At 44.2% G+C, this 12773-nt stretch overlaps 1 protein-coding gene and 1 non-coding gene across 3 annotated transcripts in view; one reads left to right on the top strand and one right to left on the bottom strand.

Moving 5' to 3' along the window:
* The window catches only part of LOC130388855 (Fanconi anemia group A protein), a 98894-nt gene that overhangs the window by 2275 nt on the left and 83846 nt on the right, over nt 1–12773 (bottom strand). For both annotated transcript variants that reach the window (XM_056598414.1, XM_056598415.1), the window contains exons 26-39: nt 8712–8808; nt 7669–7896; nt 6579–6652; nt 5409–5564; nt 4950–5022; nt 4381–4535; nt 3513–3621; nt 3252–3311; nt 3054–3158; nt 2500–2615; nt 1667–1835; nt 776–838; nt 320–419; nt 20–95 (exon numbers count right to left, since the gene is read on the bottom strand). In XM_056598414.1, coding sequence (XP_056454389.1) covers nt 20–95; nt 320–419; nt 776–838; nt 1667–1835; nt 2500–2615; nt 3054–3158; nt 3252–3311; nt 3513–3621; nt 4381–4535; nt 4950–5022; nt 5409–5564; nt 6579–6652; nt 7669–7896; nt 8712–8808 — 1581 coding nt within the window. The remainder of the gene's footprint in view (nt 1–19; nt 96–319; nt 420–775; nt 839–1666; nt 1836–2499; nt 2616–3053; nt 3159–3251; nt 3312–3512; nt 3622–4380; nt 4536–4949; nt 5023–5408; nt 5565–6578; nt 6653–7668; nt 7897–8711; nt 8809–12773) is intronic.
* On the top strand, nt 5750–5868 carry LOC130389863 (5S ribosomal RNA). The gene has a single exon (XR_008896647.1). It is a non-coding gene; the product is annotated as a 5S ribosomal RNA (ribosomal RNA).

The raw sequence follows: 12773 nt of genomic DNA, 5'->3' as shown, positions 1-12773 counted from the left end.
TGAGGAAAAAGATAAGCACCTGTAGAATGCAAATGACCTCAGTCGTGTGTACTCATCCAGCGTTGCCATGGTAACAGCCTGGTAAGGACCTTGATCTAGTAAGGGGGGGGGGGGGGGGGGGGGGGGGATCAGTGAGTGTGTATGTCAGTGATTTAAAGATAAAAGCACAAAGATGTAGAAGAGTTCTAACTGAACGATCATTCAGCGAAGATAAAGTCTTGCCACAGCTTCCGGTTCCCATCGCCAGACGAGTTAATACTATGAATTTGGACTGTGTCTCTAAGTGCCTGGGAGGACAGAGGCAGGCAGTTCAGTGTACCGGCTGGCTGAATCTTGAATATAAGATGCCAGTCCTGAGAGTCCACGAGCACCGTCAGGAGGTCGGTGCACATCTCCCTGGACCCCAGCCTGCCGGACTCCTATGCACAAACAGCACAAGGGGATCAACTAGTTCACATTTTTTGAATTATGTTTTTTATGACTACCGGTAGTTAGTTACGTGTTACACACTCACACACATACACACACATATATATATATATATATATATATATATATATATATATATATATATATATATATATATACACACATATATGTGTATTGATGCACGTATACTGGTAGGCTCGTCAATAGAGTGTATCAGGTCGCCAAACTTAAATCTATCATATTTGTAAAGTTTGCCTTATTGTATACATTTTCGCTGAAGGCCAGTGTTTGTGTGAGAGCTTGAGACACCCATTAGTTTCAGTTTTTGTGTTCATCAGGGCATTACCTCGGGGTAGAGAACTGTTGCCAGAGTGTCGGTCACACAGAGGAAAAGTAGAAAGACCAACACCTGGAATGAAATCATAGCATTGATATATCGAGAGGTTTAAGGTTTGAAACACACACACTCACACACACAAGGTTAGGTCGAACTGGAATTGAGTCACAACATTTGTCAAAAACAAACCAAAAATCAATATTTAAGCTTTATGCTTGTTCAGAGATAGGGGGGGAGAGGTTTCAAAGCTAGTATTCATTCATCTGGTAAACAAAATGACACTCAACGTCATTACATGACATAGAACAAAAGATAACACAGACACAAGGTCAGACCACCACTACTGCCATGCTCAAATGGTTTCACTTGTGACCTATTTAGATCCATATGGGAAGTCACAATTTTGTAGGGCTTTTAAAGAATTTGCCAGATTAAATCTTGTTTCCTATAAAGTGCACCATTCATCCCCAAAGCACTGTTAAATAAGTGAACAATAAAGGACAATTATTTCCGCACCCAGAATCGTAGTGTTTTTTATATTCAACAGTTATATTCAAAAAAACTTGGTCGGCATATACTCTTTTGTATGCAAATGAGCTGCCACAGGGTGATGTGACCACCTCGCAGTCCAACTTCAACCCTCTCCACCTCTCAAATCTGCATCCAATGTAATTCCTGCTTTAGACCTCTTCTTGGCGCTCACTGTCTTGTAAGTGGACCTAGGTCTTTAGGCAGCTGAAGGCGCTGGGCTTTCAGTAGTTCAGCCATAGCAAGACCCTCATTTAAACCCTTAATAATTTGTGTTCAGCTGTGTTCCACCCAAGTGGAACACAGCCATAGTCCCCTATGGCTTGCAACATGGCCCAGGCAGAGTGACAGGTAAAAGCAGTTCTTTCCCACCTGTGTGCAGTGCTTGTCCTTCGTTTGCACTAGTGTTTCCAACGTTTCCCTGAAAGCCTGCCCCTTCTTCCCTTGCAGACCCCCCTGGCCTCCCCTGGCGAGGTGCAGACTGGCAGCCAACAGCAGAGCTGGAGCTTCAGGCAGTGGAGACAGCGCCGCCTGCTGTGAGCTGCAGATGGTGAGATAGAAGACACATTCAACACATGGTTAAGTCAAGAGGATCAACATATTGCCTGGAAAGCCCAAGTGTTATGAACACAGTTCAGATGGATGATTCAGCGCAGCATTAAGCTTGAACTGCTCACAATGCATATTGTTTCTTCCACATTACTACTATTAATCTCAGAGGAGTCACGCCGTGTTGGGTGTTTCGTTAAGGAAGCTGTTCAACAAAAGAAACCGGATTTGCGGGAGAGGATGAAGCTTTCAGAAGGGGATTTATAAGTCTTTCTGCAGCGGCCAGACTACACAGTGTTGATTTGAAATCTTTACAGACAATTTGAACAGTTTATTACTGCTGGCCGAGATTGTATTCACCAATATCACGCTTACAGATCCTAACATGATGCCCTGTTCCCCCATATTGAGCTCGCCTGCCAATAAGACTTTAGATATTGATCTTAAGTCTGATCCGGGAAACTAACAAACCATAAAAGCCCAAACTAGAAAATGACAATTCTTGTCTGTGTGAGTCTAAATCAAGACCTACGATACACTGTGAGGTAAGAGGTACGTATGTCCTGGAGTATTGATATTTCTTACAATCATGCGACAGTAAAAGAATAGGACATTGCTCCACAGTTTTTTAAGGATGATTAAAGGAAAATGGTTACACGAGGGCCCAGTGCAGACAGTCAGGGATGGTCTTCAGCAGCTCTGGCAGCGGGTCTTCATCACGGAGACGCTGCCACACAGATGTCAGCATAGGTGACAGTCGACTCCACCAGTGCTGTACAGGACACACACACAGACACAGACACACACACACACACACACACAGACACAGACACAGACACACACACACACACACACACACACACACATACACACACACACACTCAGTTTAAGAGTAATTGATCGGAATGACCACAATGACTTCCACCACCTTTTGAAGCAGGAAGTGAGATGTGGGACGTCACGCCAAATTCAAGAGTCAAGAAGTTGTATGCAACATACTGCAGTGGAATATATATTTTGTATAGATAATAGATATAGATAATTTCATCATAATAAAATGAAATAACGAAATGGAAAGCTGTTGTCCAGGCTGTGTTGAAATAGATGCTAAAGATCTAAAGGACTCTCTAGTTATACCAGGACAGGGTAGGCTCATCATTAACTATAGGATATTGTTTGGAGCTTATAGTTCACATCAACGTCTGTGTACCACGGTGGAGACGAGAAGCAGAGGACAGCGCAGGGGGACCTCAGACCACGCCCTGTTGACCTCCGTGGAGGAGCTGGCACACCGCGCACTGGCGCTCAGCATACCCTGGGGGGGGGGGGGGGGGGTTACGTCAGTACTGAAGGATGGGAGCAGAGAGATGTGTGTGGGGCAGTGTAGACGGGCGATCTGGGTTCTCACCCTCAGAAGGTGTGACGTGACATGGTAGGGCAGCACTGCAGCCGGAGAGCACAGCCTCCTCTGATGCACACACGCAGACCCGAAGGAAAGCAGGGGGAACACACACGCACGCACACACACACACACACGCGCACACACACACATGAAGGTTATTAGTTTCTATGCTAATGGTATGTGTGCAACTGCATATTTTATACATAAACAACACCTGAAGCAGATCTGACTAAACATCACAGCTCATCAAGTAGTGCATCTGCTCACCTGATACTGGTTGACATGCTCTATGCAACTGTGGAAGTTCAGAGTCCATCTCTGGTCTGCGTTCCTCACTGCAACAACCAACAACTCCGCTGGGAGGGCTAGGAGAACTCTGTGACACAAAGTCAAGTCGAGTCAACTTTATTATCTAGCACATTTCATAAACAAGGAAGACTCCATGGGCTTCAGATAAAACATGCCATACAATAAAACATGTCATACAAGGTTAAAGTTTTTAACCTTGCTTTAAATGTAGTCAGAGTTGAGGCAATTTTCAGATCTTTAGGAAGTTTAGTGTAGCTATGTGTTGAATAGCATCATTTCAGTAATATACTTTGACCTTAACCGTTTTGAAATGAATCCTCTGACATACTGGGAGCCAATTCAGGAATTCTAGAATTGGTGTAATGTGTAAAAAAAAAAGAGGTAATTTTTAGAACTCTATAAGCTGCTTCTGAAAAAGACCTGGAAAGATCCCACGTTTTTCAAAGTCTTGATTAGACACGAGTCCTCTTAGTCAGTGCTTAAGTGATAGTTGGTCAATGTTATCACCAACTAGTGGGTGTTGACAATTTTATCGTAATCCATAATAACACAAAGATGGAATTACTTAACGTTCGCATAACAATGGTTACCAATGTTGTTATCTTGGATCATTAGTTGTAGAGGGATCATGTAGAGGTTGAATAAAGATGGACCTAGGATTGTACTCTTGGGTACTAACTCCACACGGAACGTTAGTTAGTTCAGATACACAGTTACAAATGGAGACAAAGTAGTTCCTGTTTTGTGAATGTGACCTGAGCCAGTTCAATAGTGTGCTGGATGACAGGGTATTGAGCGGTGAACAGGGTCGAGTGTGAATATGTACCTATTCCATGCGTGTAATGTTTGCTGCAGGCGTAGCTCTCTGCCGATGCCCTGTGAGTCAGAGGAGGAGCACCTCACGGAGAGCAGCTCAAAGAGGAGCTGACGTACCTCCTCCCTGCCTCTATGACCGCTCAGTTGCATCTCATAAACCAACTCCTGGAAAAACACAATAATATCTAAGTGAGTAGAAAACCCCAAAACGACTGATACATTGTGAGATGGGAGGTAGGTCCTGGAGTATGGATATTTCTTATAATCATGTGACAGTAAAATAATAGTTCATTGCTCCACAGCTTGTTAAGGATGCCTAAGGAAAATGGTTCCATGAGGGCATCAAAAGCTGCACCTCAACATAGGCCCAATCCCATTTCTACCCCTTACCCCTCCCCCCTTCCCCTTACCCCTTCAAAACAAGGTGGGAGGGGTAAGGGGGTAGAAATGGGATTGGGCGATAGAGTACAAGATAAGCAGGAGAAGGACATTCTACATTCTAAACACGCAGCTTATGATGCAAATGTTGCACTTAAGTGATTTTTTTTTTTACTTTTACAAATGTATGCAAACACAGACCTGTAATCGAGATAGGATGTCTGGTAGACATGTGCCTGTATCTTGAAGTCTTGGGCCACTTCTCCCCAGGCTTCTGTAGGAAACATTGAGCCAAACACATTGGCCTTCAGAAAAGGTTCCCTAATTTAAGTTCCTATACTGTATGTCCATACTGTATAGGAACTTGCCGACAATGTCCATCCATCCACTGTTTTAAGATTGTTTAACTCTCTTGTTTAAAAACCTCCAGACTTATCATCTGCAGATTTAGTTTGAACGGTTCATAATATTCTGATTTATCAGCGTACAAATGGTCCTGAATTTCCTGTTCGGATTAATAAAGACAATCGTATTTTATCCAGAAGTAGAATGAGGTTTTAGTTCTTGTGTTCTCTCAAAGACAAAAAAAAGAATTGTAAGCAGTAACCACATTGACGCAAAACCCTTTTACTGATTGAATTGAATGGCTACTTTCAGGACCTGTTGGAGAGGAGGTCCTGAGGGGACCCTTCTTGCTGGTCCATGATGGCGTTGAGTATGAGGGTGCACAGAGATCTCATGTCCCCTCCACAGCCCCCCTGCTCCACAGGACCAGAGAGGTAGCACTCCATGCAGGCCCACCGCTGGTACTCCTGCCTAGATCACACACACGTCAGAAAATGAAACGCAACGATTGTGTGTGTGTGTTGCGTGTGTGTGTGTTGCGTGTGTGTGTTGCGCGTGTGTGTGTTGCGTGTGTGTGTGTTGAACGTGTGTGTGTTGCGCGTGTGTGTGTGCGCGCGCGTGTTGCGCGCGCGTGTGCGTGTGAGTGTGTGTGTGTGTGTGTCAGCCTTACCACCATGGACACGCCCGATCTCGTCTGATCTCGGAAGCTAAGCATGGTCGGGCCGGGTTAGTACTTGGATGGGAGACCGCCTGGGAATACCAGGTGCTGTAAGTGGTGTCGGGTGGTGTCAGGTGGTGGCCAATAGGTGGCACTCTTCCCTCTGGCCTTAACATCAATCCCGATGCCCCAGTGCAGTGACGGGGACACTGTGCTGCGGAAGGTGCCGTCCTTCGGAGGAGACGTAAAACCGAGGTCCTGACTCACTGAGGTCATAAAAGATCCCAGGGCACTTATCGCAAAGAGTAGGGGTTTCCCCGGTGTTCTGGCCCAATCAGGCTCATTCAATCTGGCCCCCTAATCATCCTCCGGTGTAATAGGCTGACTCATTAATTCCCTCACTCTCCACCTCAAGTTGCTGTGTGGTGAGCATTCTGGCGCAGATTGGCTGCCGTGCATCACCCAAGTGGGTCCTACACACTGGTGGTGGTTTGTGAGGTCCCACCTTCATTGTAAAGCGTCTTTGAGTGTCTAGAAAAGCGCTATATAAATTCAATCCATTATTATTATTATTATGTGTGTGTGTGTGTTTTCGGCTATGTTCAGTGTGTGTGCATGTGTGTGTGGCTATGTTCAGTGTGTGTGTGTGTGGCTAATTTCTCTGTGTGTGTGTGTGTGTGTGTGTGTGTGTGTGTGTGTGTGTGTGTGTGTGTGTGTGTGTGTGTGTGTGTGTGTGTGTGTGTGTGTGTGTGGCTATGTTCATTGTCATGTGTACTCGTGTGCGCATGCATGTGTGTGTGTTGTGAGTATATGCATTGAGGCGTTACCTATCTTGGTCAGATAAGAAATCTTCATTTCGCTGTACTCTTAGTTCAGCCGCCAGCCACTCCGACAAAGACAACTTGATAAAGGGGGAAAAAAAATAATCGTTACATCATTCCTAATCTATCAAACTCCAACACATTTGAAAAATAATTTTCCTTGCCTTTGTCTGCCATTTCTAGCAACTCAAACCTTTGTAAAAAAGCAGTGTTGGACAAGAGGTGTTGCTGATACTATGCATTTGAGCTTCTAGTCATGTCTAGTCAATTTTATTTGTATGGCCCTCTTCATCCCGAAATGGCCCTTGTCTGGGCAAAGCCCGTCCCAAATTGCAAAGACGTTTTACAGCGTTTAAACACATGAGAAAGCAATGTATGTATTTTTTTATCATTGTTATCTAAACTAAAGAAGATTCCAATCCCAAACCAAATAAGAAGCATGATACAAAAATAGTTACGTGAACAGCAATACCGTAATATAATATAGACACTATATATATTGTTTGAAGGCAGAGACTTATTAAACCAGTCCAAACCATATTGAAATTGAACAATAACCCAACTTAATAAACACTAAATATGGATTTGATTAAACCTCTTCTTATGATTAAAATTGGCTAAACTAGAGGCAAAAAACATTAAGAACCAACTTCCCTTTTTTTTAAGACCAAAGAAATATGTCTTACTTTTGTTGTTTATGTCATGGGTCAAGATTGTTTTTGAATGCATTAAACCAAAATAAAAGGATTATCCGGTGTCATGGCTCAATTTTGCAACTAAAGATTTTGTAAAATCAATAGCAACTAAGAGAGTTTCAGAGGAATTAAGTAAATCACCTCCAATCAGGATACATTATATTTGTCGCCATCTGATGTCCGTATTGTGCAATTGCAATTGTTTGGCTTTGGAGGCCATGTATTTATGAAAATACCTTTCTGCAAAAGGTCGAGAAAAAAGTACTTGAATAAACACGGAAGAAACCTTGAGAAGAGACAGTAGTGTCCCTTCACTCCTTGGAGGGATGGCCTAGTAGTTTTACAAGCCAACATTTCACACAAAATGGGAAATGTATTGAAAATGCCCTCCTCCCCCTCACCCTGTATTGCGGTAGCTGTGCCAGTTGGCCGAAGGTGGGGTTCCTCCAAAGCTGCAAGGCAGAATTCCTCCATGTGGCCACGCAGGTGCCAGCGGTGCCTCCCCAACACCTGGGGTCCCACTCCTGCCCCCCATCAACCGGAGGGGGCTCCCTGAGGGTCTCAGGGGAGGGGGCACTCAGTGGGGCCCTGCGAGCTTCAGGCAACAATCTCGGGACGAGGTACAGGAGCTGAACACAAAGCACACGTATCAGGTTCTGCCGTTTCTGTTGAGCTACAATCACCACAACCAGAGGAGAAGTTAGGATAGTATCAAGATGCAGTTTCTAGTCCGTTGCCCCAAATAAACCATAGACTCTAGACTAGAGCATAGATGCAATGTTCAATCCTTTATTCTGGGCTCAGGCACGACACCCAAAACAACTAGCACAGTCCTTCAGGAAAATAATAGGAGCATGCAGGATTAACACTCAGAATAAGGACACATGAAAGAGTATCACTGAAAGAATGTGCTGGTTGTTTTGTGAATCCTGCCTGAGTCCATGAATTAAACATTGAACATTGCATCTTGGCTCTATGGTCTATTTAGGACAATGGACTGGAAACTGCTCCTTGGTTTGATTCTTACTTCTACATTTAGCGAGCAAGACCAGAGTTAAGAAGAGAACTACATCAGATCTTAACTTCTACATTTGGCGAGCAAGCCAGGAGTTAAAAAGAGGACTACATAATCGTAAAGGTCCCATGACATGCCACCAGGTGTGAGTAAGATTAGCCTTACACCGGCTTCGAAAATCTGGCTCTTATGACCCTTGACTCTTATGACCAAATGGGCGTTTCCAGGGCCGGCGCTGGCGGTTTCGGTGCCCCAGGCGACTAGGTGCTGGATAGATCAGTCTACCAGCCTACCCAGTGGACTGTAGCAAATATTGCTCATCTATCCGTCACACATCGAGGTGGACAAGATGCAATGTTCAACTTCTGCAGCAGCTTTGGTTGGAATGTTTGACAGTGCAGCATATGTGTGAGCATCAAGTGGTTGTACCTTCTTTACAAGGCCCGTGGGTATATAGTCCTGCAGCTCTTTTAGCGGTAGTGGGTTGCTTCTGCAGATACCATAGCAAACAGCGGCCACGGAGGTCCTATAATAATGAAAAAAAGTCACATTGGTCAACTGTTGCGTTAGTACACATACTCACTGTGTCTGTGAGTATGTGTGTTTATGGTTACACTTCATAAACTGTCAAGTCAGCTTTCAAAATTGGGCCTGGTTTCCAGTATGATGAAATGACCCCACATGAACTGTTTGTCACTTACATGTCGACTGATGATAAGAGCCCATGAGAGTTATCTCTAATGAGCCCTTTTCCAACAATGACAATTAGGGGTATGGACTTTACGTGTGCAGTTTTCCTGGATGCACACTTGCGCCACAAAAACAACTTCATTGTAACAACAGGTCATGCAACTCTTCGTCCCCCTGAAGAGCAAATTAAAATACCATCCTAAGGGAGAGCCCAGGGTCCATCTGTAATTAGGGGCCAAAATAATCTTGATCTTTGCTAAATCAAATAAAATAACAACTCTTTATTCGATTTTTTTAAATGTTTTGAATCTCCAGCAGAATAACTTTACCAACAATGAGAATTAGGGGTATTGCACTTTACATGAAGGGCTGTGCAGTGTTCCTGGATGTACACTTGCGCGACAAAAACATGTTAATTGTAACAACAGCTCCTGCAACTCTTTGTCCCCCTGAAGAGCAAATTAAAAGACCATCCTAAGGGAGGGCCCAGGGTCCATCTGTAATTAGGGGCCAAAATAATATTGATCTTTATCATTATTTGAATACGTTTATTAGAATAACAATTCTTTATTTGACTATTTAGGATAACCTTTTAAGAGGAGATATATACAACTTGGTGTTTCAGGACTTTTCTGTTTGTTATCAGCTCGTAAGATGCTTTGGACAAAAGCATTAGCCAAATGACTTAATAGAAATGTATCTAAATCTAAAATGCATCGGAAATGTCAAATGTCAATAATTAAGATCTGTTTCTGCTTGTGAGCTCCTAATAATGCACAAGCAGGTCAAGGAAATAGAAATGAGGTCACATAAAAAACGTTTATATAATTGTCACCCTAGATATTAGTTAGGAGCACAACAAGACCATCAGAATCAACGTTTCACCTTTCAGGCTAGGGGGCTTGGATTGCAAAAGCATGGACACCATTAGGTGAAGACATAGGTCAGGATTAACCAGGGTAAAGTTAATCCAAATAGGACCATAGGGGGCGCAACAGCAACCGATAGAAAACTTTGAAGAAGCATAACTCCTCTCATCTTTGACATACGGTCATTAAACTTTGGATGCGTATCACTAGACCCAAGTTGAGGCTATTCCAACGTTATTAACTGCATAAAAAACATCTTCATCGTCTTTACACCCCCCTGCTAGACTGGGCATGCAAGCATTGCGTCGCATAGCCTTGCGTCGAGCTGTAAGGAAACACTCCCACTCTCATCAATGAGAGCTGCTACACTCAGCCCTCCTAATGCGTAGCAGATGCACAGCAAAATGCTTAAATAGAATTGAAGTCTATTTTTATGCGAGGCAACGCCTTCCTCTATTGGGTAAATTGGGTTTTCGAAGAAAGTACGCCAGAATCGACACGTGTCCGGTGAAGCAGATCGTAAGGAACCGCAACAGCAATGTGAGGGAATGCAACTTGACCTGAGGCAGTACATAGCTGCGCTTTCATGCTGGGTGTAGCTCCCGGGTAAGGCTTGGCCCCCGATAAAAACTGCATGCACCATTAATTAGCGGACCAAGCACAAAGTGTGTTTGGTAAAAAATTAAATTAATTTGTCCAAAAACAAACCACTATATCTCCTGACCCCTTTGAGTTACAGTCATGACAATTTACCAACACGTGCATCTCCTCATGATGAACAAATCTGCCAATACAAATGGGCATGTTCTGTGACTAAAATTACCACAGTTCCTAGACGAATAGTTTAATTTGACAAATTTTGGGACTGTTTTGGTCGAAAGTTCTAACAGCTCAAGTACGATGTAGTCGCCTGATAAAGCAACATGTTCACCTGAGCCCAAAGTGCTCCAATCTCCAAGTAAGGAGCCAAAAGGTGGGGTTAACTTAAAGGTCCCATGGCATGAAAATGTCACTTTATGAGTTTTTCTAGCTGTCCTGCTCTGCCTTTGAAAAAACAAAGCTCAGATGTGCTGATTTGGAATTGTTCCCCGTATGTCGTTGTACAGGGACACGTAACCTCCCCTTTCACTGCTTTGCCAAATTAGCTACGACCGTGCAAGCCCCCCATGTTTGTGTGTGTGAATACACAAACTGTTAGCGCAAGTGTTGTGCACTTATTTGGTATTGGGATAACCGTTCTGCTGTTGGTATTATGGCGCATAAAACGTTGGGTGCTCTGGTATTTCCACAACGAGACTGTAGTGTTGGTTGTCTCAGCCATGGTTGAGGAGGAATTGGGGGAAAGGAACTTTTGCTTTGACTCCCTGAAGTACATGAACCATGACATGGAGGAAAAAGGGATTGTTGCCCGCGATTTTCTCCCGCTGGAGCCCCGCTGCGGGGGTCCCTCTGCAGCGGGAAGCAGCGAGGCTCGAGCGGGAGACAGTCGTGGCTAACAATCGCGGGCAACAATCCCTTTCTCCTCCATGTCGTGGTTCAATCTACTTCAGATTGATGTGGCAGTGGAAGAACCAGAGACGTCGGAGGACCCACATAGATCCTATGATAAGGATCTATGTATAATATGATATTATTTAGATATAGAGCTCCAGTACTCCCGCCGGAGCACCCGGAGTGTTCTAGAATATTTACCAAACACGGCGAAAGGCTGTGTGTGCCTCGCCATAGCGATATATCCACTGTAAACAGAGCGCATGGTACCGTGGTGGTAAGCTGCTCAGGGCCACATCCCACTCTCCTCCTTGACCCGCCTCTCTCCTCCTTATTTGCATTAAAGCTACAGACACCGAAACATTGCGTTTGGGGAAAGCTCAATGTGCGACTGGCTTGTAGAGGCTGCAATTCTGCACCACGGATGAATTTAGGGAACGAATTTTCAAATACTGTGTTAGGGGCCCACTAATATCTATATAAAAGCATCCATAAAGTAGCATGCCATGGGACCTTTAACCCAACCATCATCAAACTTGGTGTAGTTAAAGGCACATGGGTGAAGATCAAGTTCAAGTTCAAGTGTTTTTATTTGTCACATACAATAAATTGAAGTGAAATGATAAAGGGTCAATGCTCCACACTGTGCAAAAATAAATAAAAATATAAAATAAAATAAATTAGTTAATTTATTTAGATAAAATAAAAAATGTAAATAAAATCAAATTTAAAAATAAGGTGTTGAATTAAAAATTTGAATTCAAGTGTCTCACTGCCTGTGGATAAAAACTTCTCTTAAGTCTCTCAGTCCTTGAGTTAAAGCTTCGTAGGCGTCTACCCGACGGCAGCCGGGTGAAGAGGCTGGCATTGGGGTGTGTGTCATCCCTCCTGATGTTTTTTGCCCTCGACTCCACCCTCTTGTGGTAGATGTCCTTCACGTTGGGTAGGGACGCTCTGATAGTCCGCTCAGCTGAGCGCACCACCCTCTGTAGGTTGGCCTGGTCTTTAGCGGTACAGCTTCCGTACCAGACGGAGATGCATCCTGTGAGGACGCTCTCCACGGCTGAGGAGTAGAAGGTCTTCAGGATGGAAGGGGAGACCTTGAATTTCCTCAGCCTCCGGAGGAAGTACAGTCGCTGCCTAGATGACTTTGTCACATGTTGTGTGTGGAGGGTCCAGGTTAGGTCTTCAGTGATGTGCACACCCAGGTACTTACAACTAGGAACCCTCTCCACAGGCTCCCCGTTGATGATGAGGGGGGTGAACCCGCTGTCCTGCTTCCGCTGGAAGTCCACCACCATTTCCTTTGTCTTTTTTATATTTAGGGCCAAATTGTTGGACTGACACCACAGTGCCAGGTCTGCCACTTGGTTCTGGTAGGGCTGCTCGTTGTTATCAGAGATAAGACCCAGCACCACAGTGTCGTCTGCAAATTTAATGA

The sequence above is a fragment of the Gadus chalcogrammus genome, chromosome 9 (genome assembly GCF_026213295.1).
Source record: "Gadus chalcogrammus isolate NIFS_2021 chromosome 9, NIFS_Gcha_1.0, whole genome shotgun sequence".
In the NCBI taxonomy this organism is placed as follows: domain Eukaryota; kingdom Metazoa; phylum Chordata; class Actinopteri; order Gadiformes; family Gadidae; genus Gadus; species Gadus chalcogrammus.
The sequence above is the reverse complement of the archived record's forward strand: the minus strand, read 5'-3'. Positions and strand labels throughout refer to the sequence as shown.